General features: G+C 35.4%; 1 protein-coding gene across 2 annotated transcripts in view; it reads right to left on the bottom strand.

Annotated features, from left to right (window-relative positions):
- Positions 1–23,076, bottom strand: part of DIAPH3 (diaphanous related formin 3) — a 484,281-nt gene that overhangs the window by 154,726 nt on the left and 306,479 nt on the right. For both annotated transcript variants that reach the window (XM_019796633.2, XM_019796631.2), the window contains 2 exons: positions 20,259–20,423; positions 3,245–3,380 (listed from right to left, as the gene is read on the bottom strand). In XM_019796633.2, coding sequence (XP_019652192.2) covers positions 3,245–3,380; positions 20,259–20,423 — 301 coding nt within the window. The remainder of the gene's footprint in view (positions 1–3,244; positions 3,381–20,258; positions 20,424–23,076) is intronic.

Raw genomic sequence — 23,076 nt, forward strand, 5'->3', positions numbered from 1 at the left:
TTCCTCTCCCACTCCCCCTGCTTGTGTTCCCTCTCTCGCTGGCTGTCTCTATCTCTGTCGAATAAATAAATAAAATCTTAAAAAAAAAAAAAGAAACAACAACAACAGAATGAGCAAAGAAAAGAGAGAGAGACAGAGAGAGAGATAGAGGGCGAGGCAAACCAAGGAACAGACTCTTAACTATAGAGAACAAATTGATGGTTACCAGAGGGGAGGTGGGTGGGGGGTGAAATAGGTGATGGGGATTAAGGAGGGCACTTGTCATGATGAGCACTGGGTGTTGTATGGAAGTGCTGAATCACTATATTGTACACCTGAAACTAATATTATACTGTATGTTAACAATACTGGAAGAAAAAGAGAACTAACATTCTCAACATAAAATTACCCATGTGAAACCAATACAAACCAATTATTAACCATAACTCATAGGTAAGTATTAGAACAGTTTTAGTAAATTTCAGAAATAGACCCTACTATATGAATGATTAAGAATTACAATTAAGTGGAGAATAGTTTTATGAATAACTAAAGCTGGAAAAAAATTGAAATGGATATAAAATTGCTGTAAAGATGACTTTCTAAATTAAAGATGAGAAAAATCACAAAAGCAAAAATTAAAAAACATTTTTATATATCAAGAGATAAAAATAGATAGCCAAGGTAAGAAAACATATTTAAAAGGTAAATATTGATGCTCAATGAGTTAACGTGTATAAATCAATAAGGAAAAGACTAAGACAACACAATTCACAAAGAAGGAAATACAAATGGACTAATAAATACTTGAAAAAAATGTCCAACTTCATTAGTACTCAAAGAAAGGCAAAATAAGATAAAAAAGAACTTTCTACTTTATTAACAAAAATCTTTAAAAATGAGAATATTCAACCAAAGCATGTTCATAAACTAATACTAAAAGTTGGTGAAATTAGAATAATATTTTTGGAAATCAATTTGGCAACATGCATCAAAAAGTCTTAAAACTATCCTTTTCTAGTCCATATCCTAATTACAAATATTTGTCAACTATTTATGCATGAACGTATCACATTGAAAAGATGGAAATAACTATTGTTCTATGACCTCATTATGACTAGAGCAAATTAAAGTAGATATATCCAGTGAATGCAATGACACAGATATTGCAATTGCAAAGTAAGAATCACAAGAATAACAGGAAACATTCAGAAAGTTTAGCGAGATACTGAACAGCGCATTCACTACCGTCATAAGGCTATTATTAAAAAGTAGAAAATTTTCAAAGTGAAAGATGTGCCAAAATAGTAAAAGAGATCTTTTTGGATAGGAGGATTATGGGTAATTTTTTTTTTTGTAAAGATTTTATTTATTTATTTGACACAGAGAGACGGCCAGTGAGAGAGGGAACACAAGCAGGGGGAGTGGGAGAGGAAGAAGCAGGCTTCCAGCGGAGAAGCCTGACGTGGGGCTCGATCCCAGAATGCTGGGATCACCCCCTGAGCCAAAGGCAGACGCTTAATGACTGCGCCGCCCAGGCGCCCCTGGGTAATGGTCTTTTGATCAACTACTTTTTAGGTGTTTTCTGTAACACAAACGTATTACTTTTAAATTGTAAAAATGAAATGAACTTAGTTATTCCTAAAAATAAAATGCCTTCAGGAAAAAGGAAAATTTAAATGAAAACATTATTGAGATTACACTGGATCTAACATTTTGCTAAAATTTTTGTTCCCTATCGGGTTTTAAATTCCAGGTTGACAGAACAGAACTGCTGAGAGGCTCTCTATGACAGACCAGAGGGTCTGGGCAAAACCTACAAACAAAACAGCCCATATGCTTGCTATCAATAACTCATACAGATGACACTATGGCCAATACTAAATGAACTAATGTTCAAATACAAGAATGTTGGTAAATTAAGCTGTAGTCAATTACTTTCAAATGATTTCCAGAAACATTAAAATCAATGTTAAACCTTTCTGATCTCCATTTTAGTTAACACTTTTAAGATATTTTTGAGAATACTTCCTGAATTTCAAGTGTACTCTTCTAAACAAGAAACTGTCCTTAGATGATTATTTTTTTCTCCTGGAAGAAACATGTGTGATACATTAAGGTACTCAGTTTGCTTTATTAAAGATAAAATATGTCTGTAAAAGTGAAAGTAAAAAAGGCAAAGAAGGCATCTCTGTCTACCCTGGGGAAACTTTAGGTGAATTTGCAGCCCTAAGTTGTAAACTATGGTAATTTAGCAGTGAAGTTGATGGATTTTAATTAAAGCCTTCTGCAATCCTTAGTGGCTTAGAGGTGGAAGAGCCAGAATTTTGAGGGAGTGAAATGTAACTATGATTTACTTAATCCCTTTGCTTCTAAGTTAGTGGTATTTTTTAGCTTTGAAATATATACCTATATATTTCTGTGAAACTGCAATTTTTCTATTTTTTCTTTTAAATTTTTTTCTAAGAGCTTTTTATTAAAGAAAATTTCAAAATATATAGAAGTAGAAAAAATGGTATAGTGAACACACCCTTCCCTCCAAGCACCCATCACCCAAGTTTAGCAATTATTATTTATAGCCAATCTTGTTTCATCAACACACCCCCCTATTTCCCTGGTCATGCTAGACTATTTTGATTGAAATCCCAGACATATTTTTGTCTGTAAAATTTCAGGGTAAGTCTCTTAAAGATATTTTATAATATATTCATGACAACATTATCACGTCTACAGGGGGAAAAAAGCATTCAAATTTTTCAGACTGCCTTTGTTGACACTCATTTGGATTAGAATATACGTAAGTTCCATTTATTGCAATTGGTTGATAAGTCTCTTAAGACTCTTTTAATCTACATGTTTCCCCTCCATCACTTTTTCCCTCCCTTAGAATATTTTGTTGAAAAAAACAAGTTACTTGTCCAATAGAATTTCCCAGTTTTCTATAGTTGTAAATTTATTGATTGACACAAACTATTACAGATTCGTTATTGAAATAGCAGTCAAAATAGTGCAAATATACTGGGACTACAAGGATAGACCCAGGGGACCAGTATCACATACAACCAATGACCAGTTAGAATAAAAGCACTACTTATTAGTAAACTAAAGGGTGAGAGCCTTAAAAAAAAAAAAAAAAAAAAAAAAAAAAAAAAANAAGACAAGTGCTCTACAGTTTAACTATACAAATAGGTGATCATATCTTTTTTCACAGAAGTTCATTAAACCGCTAACAACCAGTACAAATAGCAAATCTGACAGGACTCACCAGTCTTCATTTCTAATAAGCGCTTTTTCTTTTGCTGGCGTTCAAGTCTTTCTTTCTCTGCCAATTCTTTGGCTATTTGGGCACGTTTTTCCCTTTCCTCTGCTTCTCTTTTTTTGATGTTCTCCTTTCTTGCTTGCTGTTACAAACAAATTTTGGAAAACGATCAATTTTAACCATGGCAATTCCACAAAAATTAATCTGTAAAACTGTGATTAAATATCTTTTAGATAATGGCTACTTCTAATATTAGTAACACAGTCTTTTCAAAGATTAGCACAGGAACCCTTGTTAAATATGGATCTATAAATACAACTTATGTTTGTAGCACCTGCATCTTAGTGGATTCAACTAAGGGAGACAGAAACTAAAAATAAAAAAGCATTTAATTTACAAATCAAAACTGTTTCCCTATATGTATTTCCAAAAGAGGGTCTAGCAAATGTATTAGAGCCTTCCATACATCCTCTGCTAGGTAAATTACTGAGTGCCAGAAAAGTAGTCGAAGAAATGATAGAAAAGAGCTGAAATTTTGCAATGACTGTTTCACATTACAGTCCATCATTTAACAACTTCTCTCACATGAAGACAAGTGTCATAGGGTGACCAGAAGAATATTCAGCATTTCAAAGCTAGACTTCTGACTTCTCCTCAAAACCAATAACATGTGAACTACAGGGTCCCGAATACATAGGTGATTTAATTCCTTATTTTCTAAGTTTTGTACAAATCAAGAAAACACCTCTCACATGGCATTAGTGTGAATAGGTAAACAAGGATTTCTCTATGTGCCAACAAACAGCATAGCACATAGTACAATCTCCTATCGTGGTTCTCAATACCAAGGGATGCAAACAGACTATTGAATTGTTTGTTTATCACTAATAGCATTAAATAGAAAAGTGCATAACTAAACCTTAACAAGTAGCTGGCTTAGGTTATTTTGGGGGGAAACTTTCATTTCTCTACTGCCATAGTCTTGTTTTTGTTAACCCTAGAGAGAGTGCACGGTCTTCATTAGAAATCAAATAGCAAAATCTAATATTATTCACAAAACGATGAAAAGTACATGGGGGAAAAAAGGAGGAACAAAAAAGCATAGAGTAGAGGACATATTAATTCATCCACCCATCCGTTCATGCAAGAAATACTGAGACACCGACTAGTAAGTGGTATTATGCTAATACCAATTGACATATGTATGTCTGTGTGTATAGGAATTACATATGCATAGATGTATCCATAGATCTAAAACAAGTTTATATTCCGTGTGATAGGGTCAGCCAGGGGTCAAAGACAGACAATAAATAAAATGAGTTTGATAAATATCGTACCATGAATAAAACAAGTGATGTGACAGAATGGCGAGTTACTTTACATTGGAGGCGGTCAGATAAGGCCTCACTCACTGATTGATTCACACTGAATCTGCAATGTCAAACAGCTAACTAGGGATAATCTGGGGAAAGAACAAATGCAAAGGCTGTTGGTGGGTTTGAGAGAGAGGGAGAGGCCAGCGTGATGGTAGAAGAGGAGGTCAGGATATGCGCTGAAGACTGATCACTTAGGGTCTTCTAGCCAAGATAAAGAGGTGGGATTTTCTTTCAAGGGAACTGGAAAAACCACTGGAGATTTCCCAGCAAGAGAGTGGAAGACCAAGCACTCTAAGGTACAAGTGCTAATCAAGCCCCTTCATTCCAAATGATCTTTTCAAAGATATTTTTATTATGAACAGTCTTGGAAGATAGAGGTAGGGTCTCCCTCTTAAGTACATGGATTTGTTCACCGACCAGTATGTAAACTGGGGCAAAGGTCGGGCAGTAATGCTCTTAATACTCTTAAAAAGATTGGGTTCCCTAGGTTCACAATTTCAGTCCAGTAATACACACCACTGTGCATGTAGCTATTAAATCTGGCCTTCTTCACATCGCCCTGTGGGAATGTAGACTCAGGAATCTACATGACTGTTGACTCTGGCTAGTGCTACTGCTGTAATAAATTCTTTGACTCCACAGTCTTGTGTCTTCTGCCAACATCCACGAAACAATGGCAGGCTAACAAGCTAAATTCTCCTACTCCTCACAGTTCATGACATAGATTAACACTCTTACTGCTAAACTACGCAATGCCATCTACAGAAATAGGTGCTTTCCTATGCAATCCCTCCAATCTTCAAAATGGATTCTGCATTCTCCATTTGTCACAGTATGGTTCAATAGTTTGCTCATTGTAACAAATACAGAAAGAGGCAGAGGCAGGACGGGAATGCTGCCTGCGGTGTATGTTCTTTCCAGCATGCTGCTTCAGACTTACGGGAGCGTATGTTACTAAGACAATGGCTGCTATAAAAATCAACATAAGAAAGGTAGGGAAAGGCAGCACAAAAGTTGAAAACAAGTGTGGTTTCAAAGACAAGCACACACACGTATGTGCGTGCACACGCACATGTGGTACCCATGTGTGATAGGTAAGGGAGACGGGGAAGACTGGATTGTGGTAGAGAAAGATGGGCACATATTCAGAAATCAAAACTATATTTCTTGCTTGAGGGAAATGAGTAAGAGGAACCTACAAAAAATAAAAAAAAATATATATAAAGTAGCTTATTTATGAAACTTATTAAAGTACAAAATTTTCTGATGTAAATTTTCTACCCTAATGACTGGATGCATTTCAATGAGAACATTTAATAGACAACCTATTACCAGACATAACTGCCACACCCTTTTAGTATTCCACTGGGCAATAAAAAGTCAAAATTACTTCCTAGGACCTATAAAAATAATGTTTACATTTTAGGAATAAGGTCTGAAGTAGTTTTAAAGCTATTTTGTTTTATGGAAAATGCACTATTGATTTTCGTTTAAAAGCCAATCTCATTTAAAACATATCTTATTCTGACATAACTACCAGAAGAATTTTAGCTAGAAAAATATCAACAGACAGCATAGAAATAGGTATTTAGTCTGAAACTAATATCCCAGTTCAAACAGTAATTGTGAATTTTCTTTTATTCTAAATGTTGAGAAGCAAAAATAGCCGAAAACAGAAAAGATGAAGTTAGAGAACCGCATTATTCTAGATACAATTGCCTCTTAGTTACTTCAATTCTAAATTCAACGCTAGAAAGAAAAGTTAAAGATGAGCTGTACATAAAGATAGGTATAAGACATTGATTTTTTAATCCTCTTATTTTAATTTTTTATTTTTAGTATAGTTCACACAAACTGTTAATTAGTTTCAGGTGTACAACTCAGCGATTTGAGAAGTTTATATACATTATCCTATGTTTACTTTATTCTTGACCTGGTTTTCTACTTAGTCAATTGGCAAATAAATTGCACTGCCACCAACTACTTACAGCGATGCAATGCCAAGAAAATTTCTCTGGGTGCTTGCTGCAGAATGTTCCCGAGATAGCCTGGCACATGCTCCTGTCTGAAAGATCTGTGGGCAATGACCACAGACGGTTTTAAAACTTCAGTCACATTTTGACTGTTCGTTTCGAAGTCGTTATCAATAATTTACCTGAGCTCCTAAGGCTCACATGCATTTTATGGTAACAGCAGACTCTGAAATAGCTCTATAAAAATACATAGGTATGCTAATAAATAAGTGTACACAAAAATATAGATATGTCAAGTATTTGCACATTCGTGTGTATTCTGAATGAAAATGAGCTCACAATTATTTCCCACTTATAATTTGTTTTCTGCATAATATAAGAACTTTGCCACGAGTTTAAATATATATTATAGCATCATACATTTTGTCCCAAAGCCAGTGAATTTCAATAAGCACATGCACGTGTGTGTGTGCGTGCGCGCGTGTGTGGAATTTAGAAGAGTCTGGCATAATGTAATCCTCCATAAATTGTGGCTATTCTCCTAAACATTATCTTTCAGTTTTCTAAAAAAATTTCGTCATTTTTATTATTAACTTCTGTGACTTGCTTTTTCCACTCAACATTATATTTCTAAGACTCATTCACATATTTATGTATAAATAGCACCTCATTTTCACTGCTTATAATATTAAGTCATTTTATTATTTACTCACTTTTATTATTATTTATCTGGGATTTGAACTGCATTGGATTTTTGGCTATGATGAACAATGCAGATACCGACATTTTTGCACATGTCTCCCTGTACCTATGTCTAAGAGTTTTTGAATGGTAGATCCCATTAATTGGTTCTTAAATCTGTTTAGAAATTGTTGACAGTTTCTTTAAGTGAAAGAGAACAGAACATTTTAGAATGTAACATAAGCAGTAAGGATAAGCATTCTTTGTTGATACTTTTGTTTTTGTTCTAAGGAGTGCTGGGTCCCCTTGTAAAATATTATCTGACAGTGTGGGTTATGACCAAAATAGTTTGAAAGCCACGGCTCTCTTGGGTAGGAGTGGAGTTGGGTGATGAATAAAAGGAGAGGTTCCTCTTCAATCTTACTAGATGGTGTCAAATTTTTTCCTAAGTGGTTGTGCCAAAGATACAGCTACCATCAGTGCATAATCACAGCCTACATACTAACCAAATTGTTATCATCAGTCTTCTATTTGGCAAGCTTATAATGGTATCACATGGTGCTTTTAACTTGTATTTCTATGGTTACTAATTAGTTCAAGTTGCTTCTCACAGGTTTATAAAACATTGTACTTCCTACTCTGTGTAATGCCCAATGTATCTTTTGCCCACTTTTCCATTAGGTTATCATTCTCCTAATTTGCAGTTCTTTAAATATTCTGGATAGTAATCTTTTGTCAGTTTATTTTATAAATAGATTTTGGATTTTAACTGTCATACTTCGCTTACTTATGTAGGCTTTCAATAAACAGAAGCTCTTAAATGTAGTCAAAATGTCTTTTCTCTTACTGCTAGCACCTTTTATAACTTAAGAAATCCTTCCCTACTTCAAAGACAAAGAGATTCTTCTACACATTCTTCTTAAAGTTTTAATGATGCTATTCACATTTTACCTAGAATACCTACTTCACATTTTACCTAGAATAGCTACTTATCTAGAATCAAAGTTTTTGACTGGTGCAAGGTGAGGATATTTACCTTTTTCTATAAAGGAAGAGTTGAACCATAACTTTTGACAGCTAACCCACCCTTTGCCTACTGATTGGCAAAGCCATCTCTTCTGGATTTGAAGCGGCTATATATGTTGTTGTTGGGGGCTGTTTCAGTCCATCTGGTCCAATATATCCCTGTTTGCATCAGTAACACTCTGTCCTAAGTATTATAGCTCATGCCTGATTTTTCTTCTTTAGAATTGTCTTCACTCTTTTTTTTTTTTTTTTAAGATTTTATTTATTTTTTTGAGAGAGAGAGAGACAGCCAGTGAGAGAGGGAACACAAGCAGGGGGAGTGGGAGAGGAAGAAGCATGCTCCCAGAGGAGGAGCCTGATGTGGGGCTCAATCCCATAACGCCAGGATCACGCCCTGAGCTGAAGGCAGACGCTTAATGACTGAGCCACCCAGGAAGAGGAAGAAGCAGGCTCCAAGTGGATTTACTTCACAGTTACTGTCTAGGAGTTAAGCTATGTACCTCCTTTTCTAGGAAACAAGTTAGACGTGGTTTTATTGTATACTTTCTTTATATTTAGTTTCATAGTAGGTATGCTTTCTTGTTTCTCAATTCTTTCTTTCTGAAGAAAAAAAAATGTTGCTTCTTTAAATACATCCTTTAAAGTAGGGGTCAGCAAACTACTTCCACTCGTGGCTTGGCCAGCAGTTTTTATAAACAGCTATATTGGACATAGCCACACCACTTCATTTACATACCACCTATGACTGCTTTTACATGGCTACTGCAGAGCTGAGTAGTTGTTAACATCTGGTTTGCAAGTATTTATTATCTGGCCCATTAGACTGTTAGCCAATCCCTGCTTTGGGAGATCCTTTAACAGAGACATGTTCATGAAAAACAGCCCTTTGCCCTTGAAGATTTCCCCAACTTTCTCACAAGACAGCCATGTTTTAAAATAATTTGTTGTACTGCGGTGGGATTGATCTTTAAGTCTCTATTATATTGTGAGAAAATTCTCACAAGTAGGTTCTTATAGAAGGCTGACCAACACATAGCTCTTCATTTCTTAAATACTTTTGTATAATGTGGCAATTCTTATACACTATATATAATTCTGGGTAACTTATGCACGTGTGTTTTAGGATCCAAAGGTGAACAATTTAACACTGAACAGCCATATAAGGTCCTAGGTAGTCACTCAAATAAGTTTGTTGACTGGACAATCAAGAATATCATCAAAAAGACAGTAAGTATGACATTTTACTACTTTCAGAAATAATTTTTAAAAATCTGTTCATTATTGCTTCTTAGAAAGGCAGTAACATGGTTAGGAGGAGGAAATCTAAAGTCTTGTGTCTTAGTTTCCTCTTTAATAAAATGGGCAAAATAACACCTACTTTATGGAGATATTGTAAGAATTAAGTGCCTGGCACACAGTAAAACTTATATAAATGCAGCAGTTATTAATAATACTAGTAATATTACTAATTTATATTATTTCCATTACTATATCATTAGTGAAATGCCCCACACAATTATTTATCCAGCAACAATTCAAGCAAGAGCCACTTTCTAGCTTGCATCCATTAGACATACTTCTATCAAGCATATGGGGGAGTGTCAATTTTCATAGTCCCTATGAGAACACAAATGTTTTCCATTCAGAGATGTTGGGATATGACCGTACACTGACTTGATAGGAGATTTCTCCAAAGCATACATCTAATACAGCTGGATTACTTTGTGGGGAAGGTACAGAGGTGAATTAAATATGGATATTCTTGATCTCAAGTCTAGCTATTTACCACTAAAAATTTATATATTTATATTTTCATATATACATTTTTAATACTTCTAAATCTAATATACTTTGAGATTTTATTCTGAAAAAGAGTTTAGTTTTCTGAAGTATTTCCCCCCCAAAGTATTGCTTGCTTTTGAAATTAGACATACTTGATAAATTAACTTAAGAATTTGTCCAATGACACAATTCAGATTTTTTCCCTCAAAAGCAAAATTTAAAAAATCAATGTGCATATCGCCTCCTTCCAAAAAAGCTTAATAGTCTATATTCCAAATATACCTTCTTTTGTTAAATATATTAGTCTTATTTTATAAGAGAAATACTGTAATATGAAAATGAGATTATAAAACACAAGTGGAGGGGCGCCTGGGTGGCACAGTCATTGAGCGTCTGCCTTCAGCTCAGGGCATGATCCCGGCATTCTGGGATAGAGCCCCGCATCGGGCTCCTCTGTTGGGAGCCTGCTTCTCCCTCTTACACTCCCCCTGCTTGTGTTCCCTCTCTCGCTGGCTATCTCTCTGTCAAATAAATAAATAAAATCTTTAAAAAAAATAAAACACAAGTGGATTTCCACAGACCCCCACTTTCGGATCATACCTCATCTCTGTTTCTAACTCTTGGCCCATTTAAATAATTTTGTCTACCCAACTCAACATTTCCAACATATGATAATATTGTATATATTTTTGTAACTTTGAAAACTACTGGAGAGCTTCTTATATGAAAAAACGTTGAAAAGTTTATAAACGTATTCTTGTTCAGAGTTATAGTTCTTTCAACATTAATGAATATTTAAACTATGCAAATCAGGGATCTCTTCAGTTTTCACTAAACTCAAAAATTTTTTCTTTTTGCTTAAGTATTTGATTTTTATCTCGGATCCCTAAAACAAGATTAGACAAACTGAATTTAAATCTGCATCCTTTCCAGAGGGATGGATATCAGGTACTATGAATACCCAGGCTAATTTTCTCAGAGAAAACTAACATGCAAGAGTCCAACACATTCCCATTAAATGCTTTTTTAGCAGTTTACTTAATTTTGAGAAGACTCAACGTCCAAACATACTAAATGACTGCTTTCTAGAAATTCCTGATGACTACATTTTCAGGAAGAAATGGAAAATATTTTAACTAAGAAAATTTTAAATATGTATTCCTATACATATTCCTATACTGAAACATGAAAGAATAATTTTTCTTGTAATGAATACCAGTCACAAAAGTGTTTAAGAATGTAAAACATAGGGGCGCCTGGGTGGCGCAGTCGTTAAGCGTCTGCCTTTGGCTCAGGGCGTGATCCGGTAGTAATGGGATCGAGCCCCACATCGGGCTCCTCCGCTATGAGCCTGCTTCTTCCTCTCCCACTCCCCCTGCTTGTGTTCCCTCTCTGGCTGGCTGTCTCTATCTGTCAAATACACAAATAAAATCTTAAAAAAAAAAAAAAAGAATGTAAAACATATGTGGCCTATTTGTCCATTTTCCATCAAGATTTTCTTTTGTAACTAAATACAAAATTTCCCCCACATGCAAAAAATAAACAATGGAATATAACTACCTTGTGGAAAATGAGTTATTCTTAAAAATCCCTATTTGCAATAGTTATAAGTAGATGCTTTAGAGAGGAATCTAGAATGACAGTAAAAATTAATTTCTCTGGTATTACCAAATTCAATGAAGAAATGCTACCAATGAGAAGAGGAGAGCATGATATACTATATACTGGCACAAACAACTCATCATCTTAACATTCAATATAAGGTGTTATTAGTTGAACTTTTCGTGACCATGAGACTTATGAAAATGGGAAACTATCCTTTAAGAATATCCCCCCAAGAATGTGCTGGTGCTGATGATTAAATATTTCAGCTTCAAGTTGCTTTTTTGGTAAAATTAGTCTCAGATGAAACAGCAAATTACCTATAAGCCTATCAGGGACTTAACATTATTGAGCCTATAGAAATACACAATGAGTTTGCTGGCAATTCTCTCACACATTTCGCAAAATTCTCAAATAAATGAGATGATAGTTCAACCTATTCTACAACTTCTGCAACAGAAAGTATGAAATACTCACAGCTATGGTTTCCCAAAGACAACCTGATTTTCTATTAAGTGTGTTTCCTTCCTTCGTGCTCTGAAGTGATATAGTAATATAAAAATACTTTTTATCCTGCAGTTGTGAGGCTTAGATAAAGGCATAGCTAGGCACAAGACGGTAGTCATGAAGTGTAGTGCTTAACTGTAGGCTTGGTGATAGTGTAGTTTTGTCTGTTTTTGAGCTACTGCTAACCACCTCTTCAAGGAAAACATCCAACTAAAGGCCTACAATCTTTCATGTAAACCTGGTAACGTTTAAAATATAACATTAAAAGTAGCCTCAAGTCAACAGTGTGTGCACTCTGTCTCGTTTAGAATGTAGAGGACCAATATATATGATGTACAAAGAGCAAGCCATTTTATTCATTTTTGTTTGTGGTCTCTTAGTTTAATGTTGCCTTTTCAATTACATGGGTTAATATACTTATTATTACGTATTAGTTTATTTCTTTTCCTTCCACTGTCTATCAACAGTTGACCTTATCATTTTATTAGAATAATCCAGTCTTTACCTCTTGCTAATATTATTTCAGTGAACAAACAAAATATTTTAAAAAAGGGAAATACAAACTGCCAGTCATTTAATCATATAGACCCTGCCATCAGGTGCACTTGTAACCCCAATGAGTAAGGCATAGTGAAAATAAATCCTATCGGTAAAGAAAAAAATTTAAGTCAATTAGTCTAGCTGTGTTTTTACTGTGAAAAGCCTAAACAATAAAGATTAGAAGAACCTACCAGAATGGTTTTCAAAGTTGCAAACCCAAAATATTCAGCACCTGGAATAGCTCTAATTCCTTAAATACTCAATACTAAAGGATAATAAAGAAAACATCCTATAGTTATTTGTTTCATTCTAGGTTTGGAGCTTTATACCTCCCAGTATGATCTCAGAATAGCAGTACTGTCACTAAAGACATTTTTTAAGCTGTAAACTCACCAAAACAAGCAAGGAGAGAAGATATTTCCTACAATAATTACACAAGTGGGCTCAACATCCAACCACGGGACTTTTACATGATTTTCACTGCCCTGATAACATCATGCATCAATCTACAAGATTTAGGGAGCGCACAGGAAAAGCTTGTGCTTCGGCGTTCCTGTTGGTCAGCTAGTTAGTCCATACAAGGGTCCTCAGAAACAACATTTTAAGTTGACAAGCATCAAATTTGTGTAATTTAAATAATCAGTTTTGTTCTGGTTGTCCTCTTTATCAAGAAAATTTCATACTAAAAATATCCCCTCATTGGATGACTTCATTTTTGTTTGGCAAATCACTACTTTAGTCTCAGTATTCAGAAGACTAAATTGTATTTGATCAACCCATGCAGCAAGATTAAATGAGTTACAACTGATTTTATATTTGTTCGCTACACAGTGTATTTCAATTGTATGAACCAAAAATTAACTTAAAGTCTTCAAGTGGCATGAATGATGGCTCTCTAACTGGAGGAAACATAACTTCAACAAAATTGTAGAAATAATCTAAACACGGAGCTATTGATGAAAAATAGCTATTTATTTAGTTCAAAGTATCTATGTGGAAGCATAAAATAAAAAAGGGACACAATACTTAAAATATTGATCCTATTATAATGACATGCAGAGGTGAAAATTATTTCTATTCTTTGTAGATAGCTAACTTGTTTCGAGGGTGTATGTACTAATGTCATTTGATCTTCAATATGGAACATCCCTAAGGAGCACATGGTGTTATTAACAGAAAACAGGCTCAGTAAGGTTAAGCAACTTGCCCATGGTGCTAACACCCTGGAAGCTCTGGCGCCAGAGCCCGCACTCTCAGCCACTGCCATCTTCCCTAAAATTAGACAGATGGCAAAATACCACTCTTAAAAACAAGCAGCAAGGGTGAGGCTTACCGTAGGCCAAGTTCATAAATCACTTAAGATTTGAAGAAACGAGAATAAATTCTTCCTCTGTGATCTTCCTTACACAATTCAGATGGAAGGTATGTATGCGGGGAAGGAAGTTCAGGCCGGAACTGATTGGACTTTAGGGACAAGAAAAACTGCAAAGTTTGGCACATACACTCAAACCCAGAGCCCGAAAAAGAAGCTACCACACCTTTTGTGTTTGCAATAGTATTCCCTTTTAAGGCAGGGATTGCTTTTCTCGCCCTCAAAATCCTAACCTAAAAGTGGGGTGCCCAGATACGCAGGGTCTGAGAAACGAAAAAAAAGGATGTCCAGTGATCTTTTTCGGTACTTTACAATCTCTACAGAAAATATTCATGTGCTCAGAAAAAGAGCTTCCTGAACCAAAAAAAGTCTGACTTCTTTAAGTGTAATCATACCAATTCTGTATGGGAATATATGAAGTTGTTAACTCAGAGGGTCATCACAGTGATTACATATGTCTAATTAAAACAGAAAATTGACAGAAAGAGATCCCTAAATAAGAGAAGACCTGGTGGCTGTCAGAGGGGAGGGGCTGGGAGGACAGGAAAAATGGGTGAAGGGGAGCAGGAGATACCAGTCTTCCAGTTATGGAATGAACGAGTCGCGGGGAAGAAAGATACAGCATCGGGAATATAGTCAATGACGTTGTCATTGTCATGGCAGATGGTAGCTACACTTGTGGTGAGCATAGCATGATGTATAGAGGCGCTGAATCACTATGTTGTACACCTGAAACTAATGTAATACTGCATATCAATTATAATTCAAATACACAGAAAAATGACATATTCTTAATAAGCATAATTTGGTAGGAAAATTGTTTTCAAACATGTTATCTATAAGGGAACAAATAACAAAGGAGAGCCAAGAGGGGAAGCATTCAGAAGTATTTCTCTAAGATGAGATTGTTAAGCAAAACAAACAAGGTGTCAGATGAAATTTGCTTAAGAAGTTAAGAGTGTTGTTGCACTGTGCTAATAATTCTGGTAAAGAAAGAATAGCAAAAGAACTTTCAGTGATGAAAAAGGAAAGCATCACCAAAATAAGAAATGAAAATGTTAGGGAGACCACATATTTCAGGCATGAGTAAAGGCACTTTGAGCAAAATTCTCTAATATAAGTATGAGTGGAAAGTGGGGCCAGGACAAACAATATGCTTCAAGGCCACAGGGCCCAACGAGACACGTGAAAATTAGGTTTAAACTCAAAGGACCAACATGAACATGCCACAGCTGTTAGGTAGAATACGGTGGGGGTGGAGGGTCCTAGTAAAAGCCAACAAGAATTCCACAATGGGCTCAATTCATCCTGTAGGAGCATTGACCTCTGTGAGTAATGGGGTGTATTGGTAATTGCCCCTAACAATGTGTCTAAAACCAATCACAAGTGGAAAACAATGATTTCTGTTCTACGACACTACAAAACTGAAGGTACGGACTTCACTTGTAAAGCCTGATGCCTGGGAGGACACAGATCTACTCAGCCTACCATGTGGGGTCAAGCGTTCCTACCTGGTATCTCCAATTTGAACTCTATGCTTCCCATGAGTCCTACAGGAAAGAAAGATCTATTACAGAAAGGTGCTGACTCTCTACCCCTCACCTTAACTCTCACCCCAGCCTTGGGATACATTAATAGTCCTCTCATTTTAAAAGAGAATATTTTATGTTTTTGAAATAGAACCAGACCAGCAAACATCCTTCTACCATGAACCCATCAATGTAGACAGAAAGTTATTCTATCAAGGAGTGAGGAAATAAAGTAGGTCTTGTGCTGATTCCCTCTAGTAAGTTACCAAAAATGCCCTTAAAAATCATATTTGAACAATTCTTCCAAACTCTCTGAGCAACAGTCTACTTGGAAATATTTTCAAAAGTACAGGCTTTGTAGTCAGGCAGGCTATCATTCAAATCCTACCCCTACCAATTCTGAAGCCTTCTGCAAAGGCACTGAGATTCTCTACCCCCCAGTTACCACACGGGTGACATTCTACAAAATTGGATAACACATGCAAAGCAACCAGCATGGAGTTGAGCATGAAGCAGGCGCTCGATTAGTGGCAGTTGTTTTTGGATTTGTCCTATTGAAGATGGTAATAAAAATAAAGCTATATAAAAGACGACAATGGAAACTTACTCCCTATTTCTTGGAAACTGATCAGTAGTTCTAAATAGAAACACCATCTACCTAGAGTAGATTGTTAAAACAACAACAAATTAATTGCCGGTTGACAATCTCCAACTAGAAAAGAGGTGAGGTAAGCTGCTGTGACAATGAGCAGGTGCTCCTCAGAGGAAGCTACGTGATCGTGGAACTCTTCACCCTTGGTCTACATGGCTTGAGGCAGCAGTCTAGAACAGATGTTCCTTCTTTAGCTATTGTGTAGGGGCTCTCAGAAAGGAAAGGAAAAATAGATAAAAGAATGAATGAATGAACGAACCTGAACAGCTATATTGACACAAAGTAGTTAAGAGATCTTAGTAACACTGGTTAAGAGATTACACGAGTTGGTAAAAGGTACAGTAAAGGGCTTTAAATAAAAATAAGCCAGGCTTTAATTGCTTATGAGTAAATTCTGGGGCAATTCTAATATATAAATATTTTTGGATAAATTATTCACAAACCAAATCACTATTAAAAGTGGCCACATTTTTTATTTTGGGGAGGTATTGAGTTTCGGATTAGTCCTCTTAGTCATTTAAATGTGATTTCCATGTTTAATAGGAATTAATAGAGTTCAGCCATATAAAGCAGAGACTGGTGCAAGACTCCCTGTGTTAGCCCCTCATCTCCGTCAATTGCTGGCAAGTCACAATCTCTCCAAGCCTCAGTATTCTAGGGCACCTGGCACTTGGCTAGCACTATATATATTCACTATTAAAGCCTGGACCCATTGTAGATGAGACTATCCTTTACTCAACAAATTTATCTGTTTGTTGAGTAATAGATAAATGCCATGAATTACACCAGAGAAACAAAGACTTTGTTTCAAGATAGACACAGGTCTTACTAGATGAAGTGAAGTCTGAGCAGGGAGCAGAAGGGTGAGTATAGTAATTTTGCCAGGCTAAATATGGACAGAATGCTCCAGGCATAGGGAACCATAAGTAGAATGATCTGAACTTGGGAGAAAACATTCCATGGAAAACTGCCATAGGGGGTAGGTATAGAATGAGGACAGTGGTTCCAGCTCCATGCATATAATACAAAGTGGACCTCCACTTTTATTTGCTCATTCATGACCAGGAGTATTCCTAAATGCCAGTGGATAAAGTAACAATATAAATGTATCTTCCCAGTTTTTTCTTAAAAAGGAAATATATTTTTTTTGCCTATTGTATTGATATGACTTTCCAGAACAGACCTTCAACACATTGAAGTTCTACATCTGTTGCTAAAATTTTCACACTGATTCAGTGAAGTTAACTGGATTTTCAAAGTTGAATAGTGTGGAATTAAACAGTAACATAAGGGATCAGGAGAATTTGAGAAAACAAAACATTTGTCAAAAATTTTTGCCAATATTGACACTATCATCTTTTTAAACATACATGGTCTAAAATTCAAGCAATATAATCATATTTACCAGAAAGGAAGAAAGAATAAATTTTGTGTGCCAAATTTCACCACCTTGATATAACTACTTCCCTTACAGTCTTCTTAATGTTTATTTTTAACCAAAAGAAAATTTCTTCTCAGAATTATTCATTTAAATAAAATATATTTTTTATGTTTAGCTCTAATGAGGTTAATGCAGTACAATGTGCATATGTGTGTGTGACAACATCTATTTCTAGGACCCACATAAACTCTGAAATAGACAAAGCATAGCTGTCACTCTATTATCTCCTCTTTTGAATACTTCTCCATTCAAACACTTTCTCCCTCTGCCATGCCCCAAACCCTCTAATCCTACCAGATCTTAGGAAAATTTGGAATTATACTTGATTCAAATGCCAATCTAAATGCTTAAAAGCATTGTGGCCCTGGTTCCATTAGAAAACCCTTCCTATGCCAGTGATTTTATTTGTAAAAGAGAACACAAGCTATAAAACATGAGAGGGAGAACTACATAGCATTTAATTGCACAGGCTCTTGGAGGAAGACTGTATGGGTTCATATTCTAGTTCTACCATTTTTATAGCTAAATGACACTAAGCTAGATATGTTCCATCTCTGTGTCACAGAGAGATGGTAACAGTGCAAGGTGGGAAATTATTATGAAGATTGAGATAACATACATAAGGCATTTGGAAGAATATCTTGTTCACGAAACACTAAATATATGATAGGTGTTATTATTTCATATATCTATTTTATACTTTTATGAATAATTGTGTCAGGGGTCCCCAAGACCACCCTCCGGTTTGATCATTTGTTGGAAGGACTCAGAACTTACAAAAGCTCTTGTACTCATGGTTGCAGTTTACTACAGTGAAAGGGCACAGATTAAAATCACCATTGACTTCTCCCAGAGGAGTTCCATTATTCTAGCAATGATGTGTGACAACACATACAAAGTACAGATCTCCAAGGGAACTCTCCCATGACTTGGTGTAAAGAGTTTTTATTGGGAAGGCCAGTCATGTAGGCATGGACCTTCCACATGGGACAACCTTAGCTGCTCAGCCTCTAGCTCCCTATAGAGGAGAAACTGAACAGTGCAGTCCAGGGCTTTAGGTGAACAAAAACAGGCTCCCCTATAAATCACATTTCTAGCAAAATCTATAGTTTGGTCCAAGGCCCCAGGCATACAAAGACATCCTGATGAGACAGGGTATTCCAAGGGCTTATAGGTGATCTCCCAGGAGCCAGAGGAGGGCTAGTACTTTCTTTGAAATATGCAGGGTTGGAATACCTCAAGCCTACTAAGTTAATCCTTCACTGCACACTAATTTATTAAACACTTACCATGTGCAAGGGGCTGTGATAAAAGTACTTAATATATATTAGCTGGTTTAAGAAACACTCTTATGAGAAAGGAATTAATATTTCTATTTACAAATATGGAAACTGAGGCTCAGGAAGGTTACATCAGTTCAGTCACATACTAGTGTGGGGTCCAAACCTACCTCTCCTAGACTGCAAAGCCTGTATAGTAAGATATAAAACTTAAATACACTGTACAATATATCACACATATAAGCACATAATAAATATTAATTATCAATCAAATCCACTTCTTCCACTTCTGGTACTGAAAAACTAAAGAATCATTTTGAATTTGTGGAGGGAAAAACTAAAGCTATGAGCAAATATGTATTTATTGTAGACCAGTTTTCCTTCAAAGTATTGAGTTTTTATTAAAGGACTATCTCATCATAACCAAATGATTATAACCAAGTCCAATAAATTCAGCAATATATTTTTCCTGAGAGTAAAAAGAACCACTTCTTTAAAATTCAAGTTTTTTCTTTACCCTTCAAAACTTTTTAATCCCCACAAACATTTGCTGAAATAGAGAAATGACTTACCCATCTATTAAGAATAACATAATTTTTGTTGCAGAAATGTATTGCCAGTTTCCCCAGGGAGGTAACAATGCTTTCGCACTTTAGTATGTGTGTGGTTTTTTTCCTCATCTAATCAGCTAATACTTTTCAAAAGATCTTTTTAATGCCTAAATGAAAGGATTCCACATCAAAGACCTGACCTCCCTATTAAAGTATCTAAAGGAAACCCTAGGAATGTAAAATCCATTCAAAGGCAAATCGCAGGTAGCTTATTGTACAATGCATTAAGAAAAGAAAAGGAAAAAAAAAAAAAGCTTCATAAGAGCTTCATAGAATTTGGTAAAATTATGCCACAAAAATACAAATTGATCTGAAGTATAAAGAAACAAATTCATAGCCAAAAACATATTACAAAAGTGCTCTATAATTGGCCAGGAGGGGAGTCTTTATGAAAAACTTTAGAATTTGTCACATTTTCAATTAAAATTTCTGATTACAGCTTAATGTTGGGAAGGCCAAAAGGAGAACAAACCAAATATTTTTCAATAGTATTAAAATCTGAAATTTTTAAAGCTAACTTTCAACATCGGGAAAGGTAGGTTTTACTACAGACAGCAAGAGTAGAATAAAGTAATGAAATTAATCATCAATGCAATAGTATAGACACAGACACCTTTTTAAAAAACAAATTAAAAATTTTTAACATACCATGAATGTGGTTCTGAAGTTATTCAAGTCATTAAAAAAGTCTTCCACGGACATCTTCTTTACATCAATGGCATAGTATCCCATCATACTCTGGTATAACTTCTCCATATTTTCATGTAACTTTAAAAGTTTCTCATATTGTTCTTTTGCACTGATAACAAAGCTGTATGTTATAGTTAAGGGATTCAGAGATTTACACAGTAATGTTTTAGAAAAAAAAAAATAAACCCGTGAGTCTAATGTTTGAATTGCTAGTCATGATTACACACCTCCGAAATGCCAAAACTACCTCTAACAGTTCACTGTTCTTATAACCTAGTCTATCCTGTACAGCAGAGAAATCTTAAATTCAATCTCTTAACTGTCAAAATTATCAGAAAAGTTAGACATTTATTTAACATTTCAAAGAAATTCTACTTCCAATTTGCGTATATATGTCATTCAGATTATGCAATAGGATTTAAATTATAGCTCAGTAGCCGAAATTGAGTAATTTCGACCATACTGAAATCAACTAGATGGGCACTGAACATAGAGGTTAAACTGGACAACTGGGGTCAATTTCAGGCTCCTGCAGCTGGTGGTAGTTGTCTGTGGATAAGTGTCTCAATCTCTCTGTGCTACAATTTCCTCATCTGTAAAATGGGAACGAGAATACCACCCATTTTACAGGGCTGCTGCAAGGACTAAATGAGTCAATAATGCAAAGTTCTTAGAGAAATGAATAGCATTTAGTAGTTAATGTAAACACTTAGTATCTTTATTGCCCACTTACTCATTTTATGCTTTAAGTTTCTAAAATCAATCGAAAAATAAATTGAGAGTTACGTTGAAAACTTCAAATTTTTTTTTAAACTTCAAATATTATGTAACTTCATGTTTTAACTTTTCTTTGGAAAATTGGTGCGTACTTTATTCTATGCACTGCATGATTTAAAATTATGATCTGGCACACACCCATGCACATATAGAAATGTTCTTCTCTCATTCATGACAACAGTTCAAAGCACACTGATTATTCAGAAGACTAACAGTGTGAATGTAGTGATGCCATTAGAAAACATTTTTTTAAACAAACCACAGCATTTCCTTTGTGCTGTGACAAATCACTAATGCAGTTAGATATACCTCATTCTGAAAAGATGACTCTGTTAAGAGCATCGTTCATAATCCTCAATGGCTCCTTTAAATTGGGACATTTAAAGAAATGGAACATATAGAATTAAGCTTATCAGAGCCACCTTATGCCTCTGATGTAAAAAAAATAAATAAATAAAGATATTCGTATAATTTTTTTTAAAGTCAGTAATAAAAATAACTAGATTCAGACCAAGAAAAGAAAACCAAACATGGAATGTTTATAACCTAAAGGAAAGATTTTCCATAATTTCAAAAGATAGGATTCCTCTGATCAGAGTATTGCCCAGTGGAAGATAAAATAAGGAAACTGACCTGGGCCCTTTATTTTGAGGAAGAAAGAGGTGGCACTGGTGTCAGGTGGGTGGTAACATCCCAAGGGCCTGGAAAATGTCTCAAAATTAGAACCCAAGCTCCCCAAAAGAAAAGGTGCTCCAGGAAATCACAGCTCACTTGGGCTCATGTTAGGTCAGACCACAGATTACCTACTACCCTTCTATACTGGTTCTTTCTTTCTCCTTCTTTCTTCCCCCACACTAGGCTCTTCTTACTTTTATATATAGTATTTTAGGGGGAAAAAAAAAAGAATAAACGAGAATGTAGGAAGTCTGGATTCTAATGCAAGAGTTGATATATTTTTTAACAACCTTAAGAAAATCTATAAATCTTTTTGTGGCTCAGTTTATATTCATCTGAATAGCAAAATGCCTCCTTATATTTTCTAGAATCTAGATCAGAATAGTAGCAGTGGTTGATGAATTTATGTGTGGTATCATTTCTTAATGCTTGGATAAATAACAAAAGATTTTGTATAATTACTCAAATCACAAAATCACAAGAAATTGTAACAATACAGTCACACGTGACAGATTTCCAATCACTTTGTCTTAGGAAATATCCATATTCATGAAATATTATAAAGTGAATTTATGTAAATTTAAAAACCACATTTGAAACACATTCAGGAACTAACATTAAATGGACCATATGGTGATTCATTTGTAATGTGAAATAATCATTCCTTCATTTATACAGTAAGGTCAGAAATCAACACTGGTTTATTTATTCAATCTATAACTCTCACCTAAAATTATTTATGTCCCAGATACAGACTACATCCATATGGATTATTTCTACATCCTCAACTCTTGTCTAAAAGAAAAACTGTTTTCTGCCTTTGCTTGTCCAAACATATCATTCAAAGCTTCCTTCAATTCTTCCTCTCCCACAAAGCCTTCTTCTCTCATCTCTACGGCTATAAGTTCTTTCCACTGAACACACAGCATTTGTAATCCATTTACTCTGCTGGAAAAGAGTTGAGTTTTTCCTTCTAGTCCAATTCCCTATTCGTGCTTTGCTCCTGCCACGTTTCTAGAGGATGGTCACCTCTGTGAGCCCTTCTGCAGATGATGCCTTGCTCTGTCTTCTTGGCTGCATTAAGTCTACTCACCTGCCACTACTTCGGTGCCAATTATTCATTTTCCCCTAGTGTGCATCATTCTTAAACTTTGGTGGCAAGGGTAACAGGCCTCCTCAAAAATGCGATGAAAGCCATGGAACTTCCATTCAAAAATTTTTACATCTATGCATTCACACACATACAATCTGGATGTAATGCTAAGGGCAAAGAGAGTCCCTGAAAAGTAGGTGTGCTGGACAACACGCTAAGTATACTACTTTA

This window comes from Ailuropoda melanoleuca, chromosome 7 (genome assembly GCF_002007445.2).
Source record: "Ailuropoda melanoleuca isolate Jingjing chromosome 7, ASM200744v2, whole genome shotgun sequence".
Taxonomy (NCBI): Eukaryota; Metazoa; Chordata; class Mammalia; order Carnivora; family Ursidae; genus Ailuropoda; species Ailuropoda melanoleuca.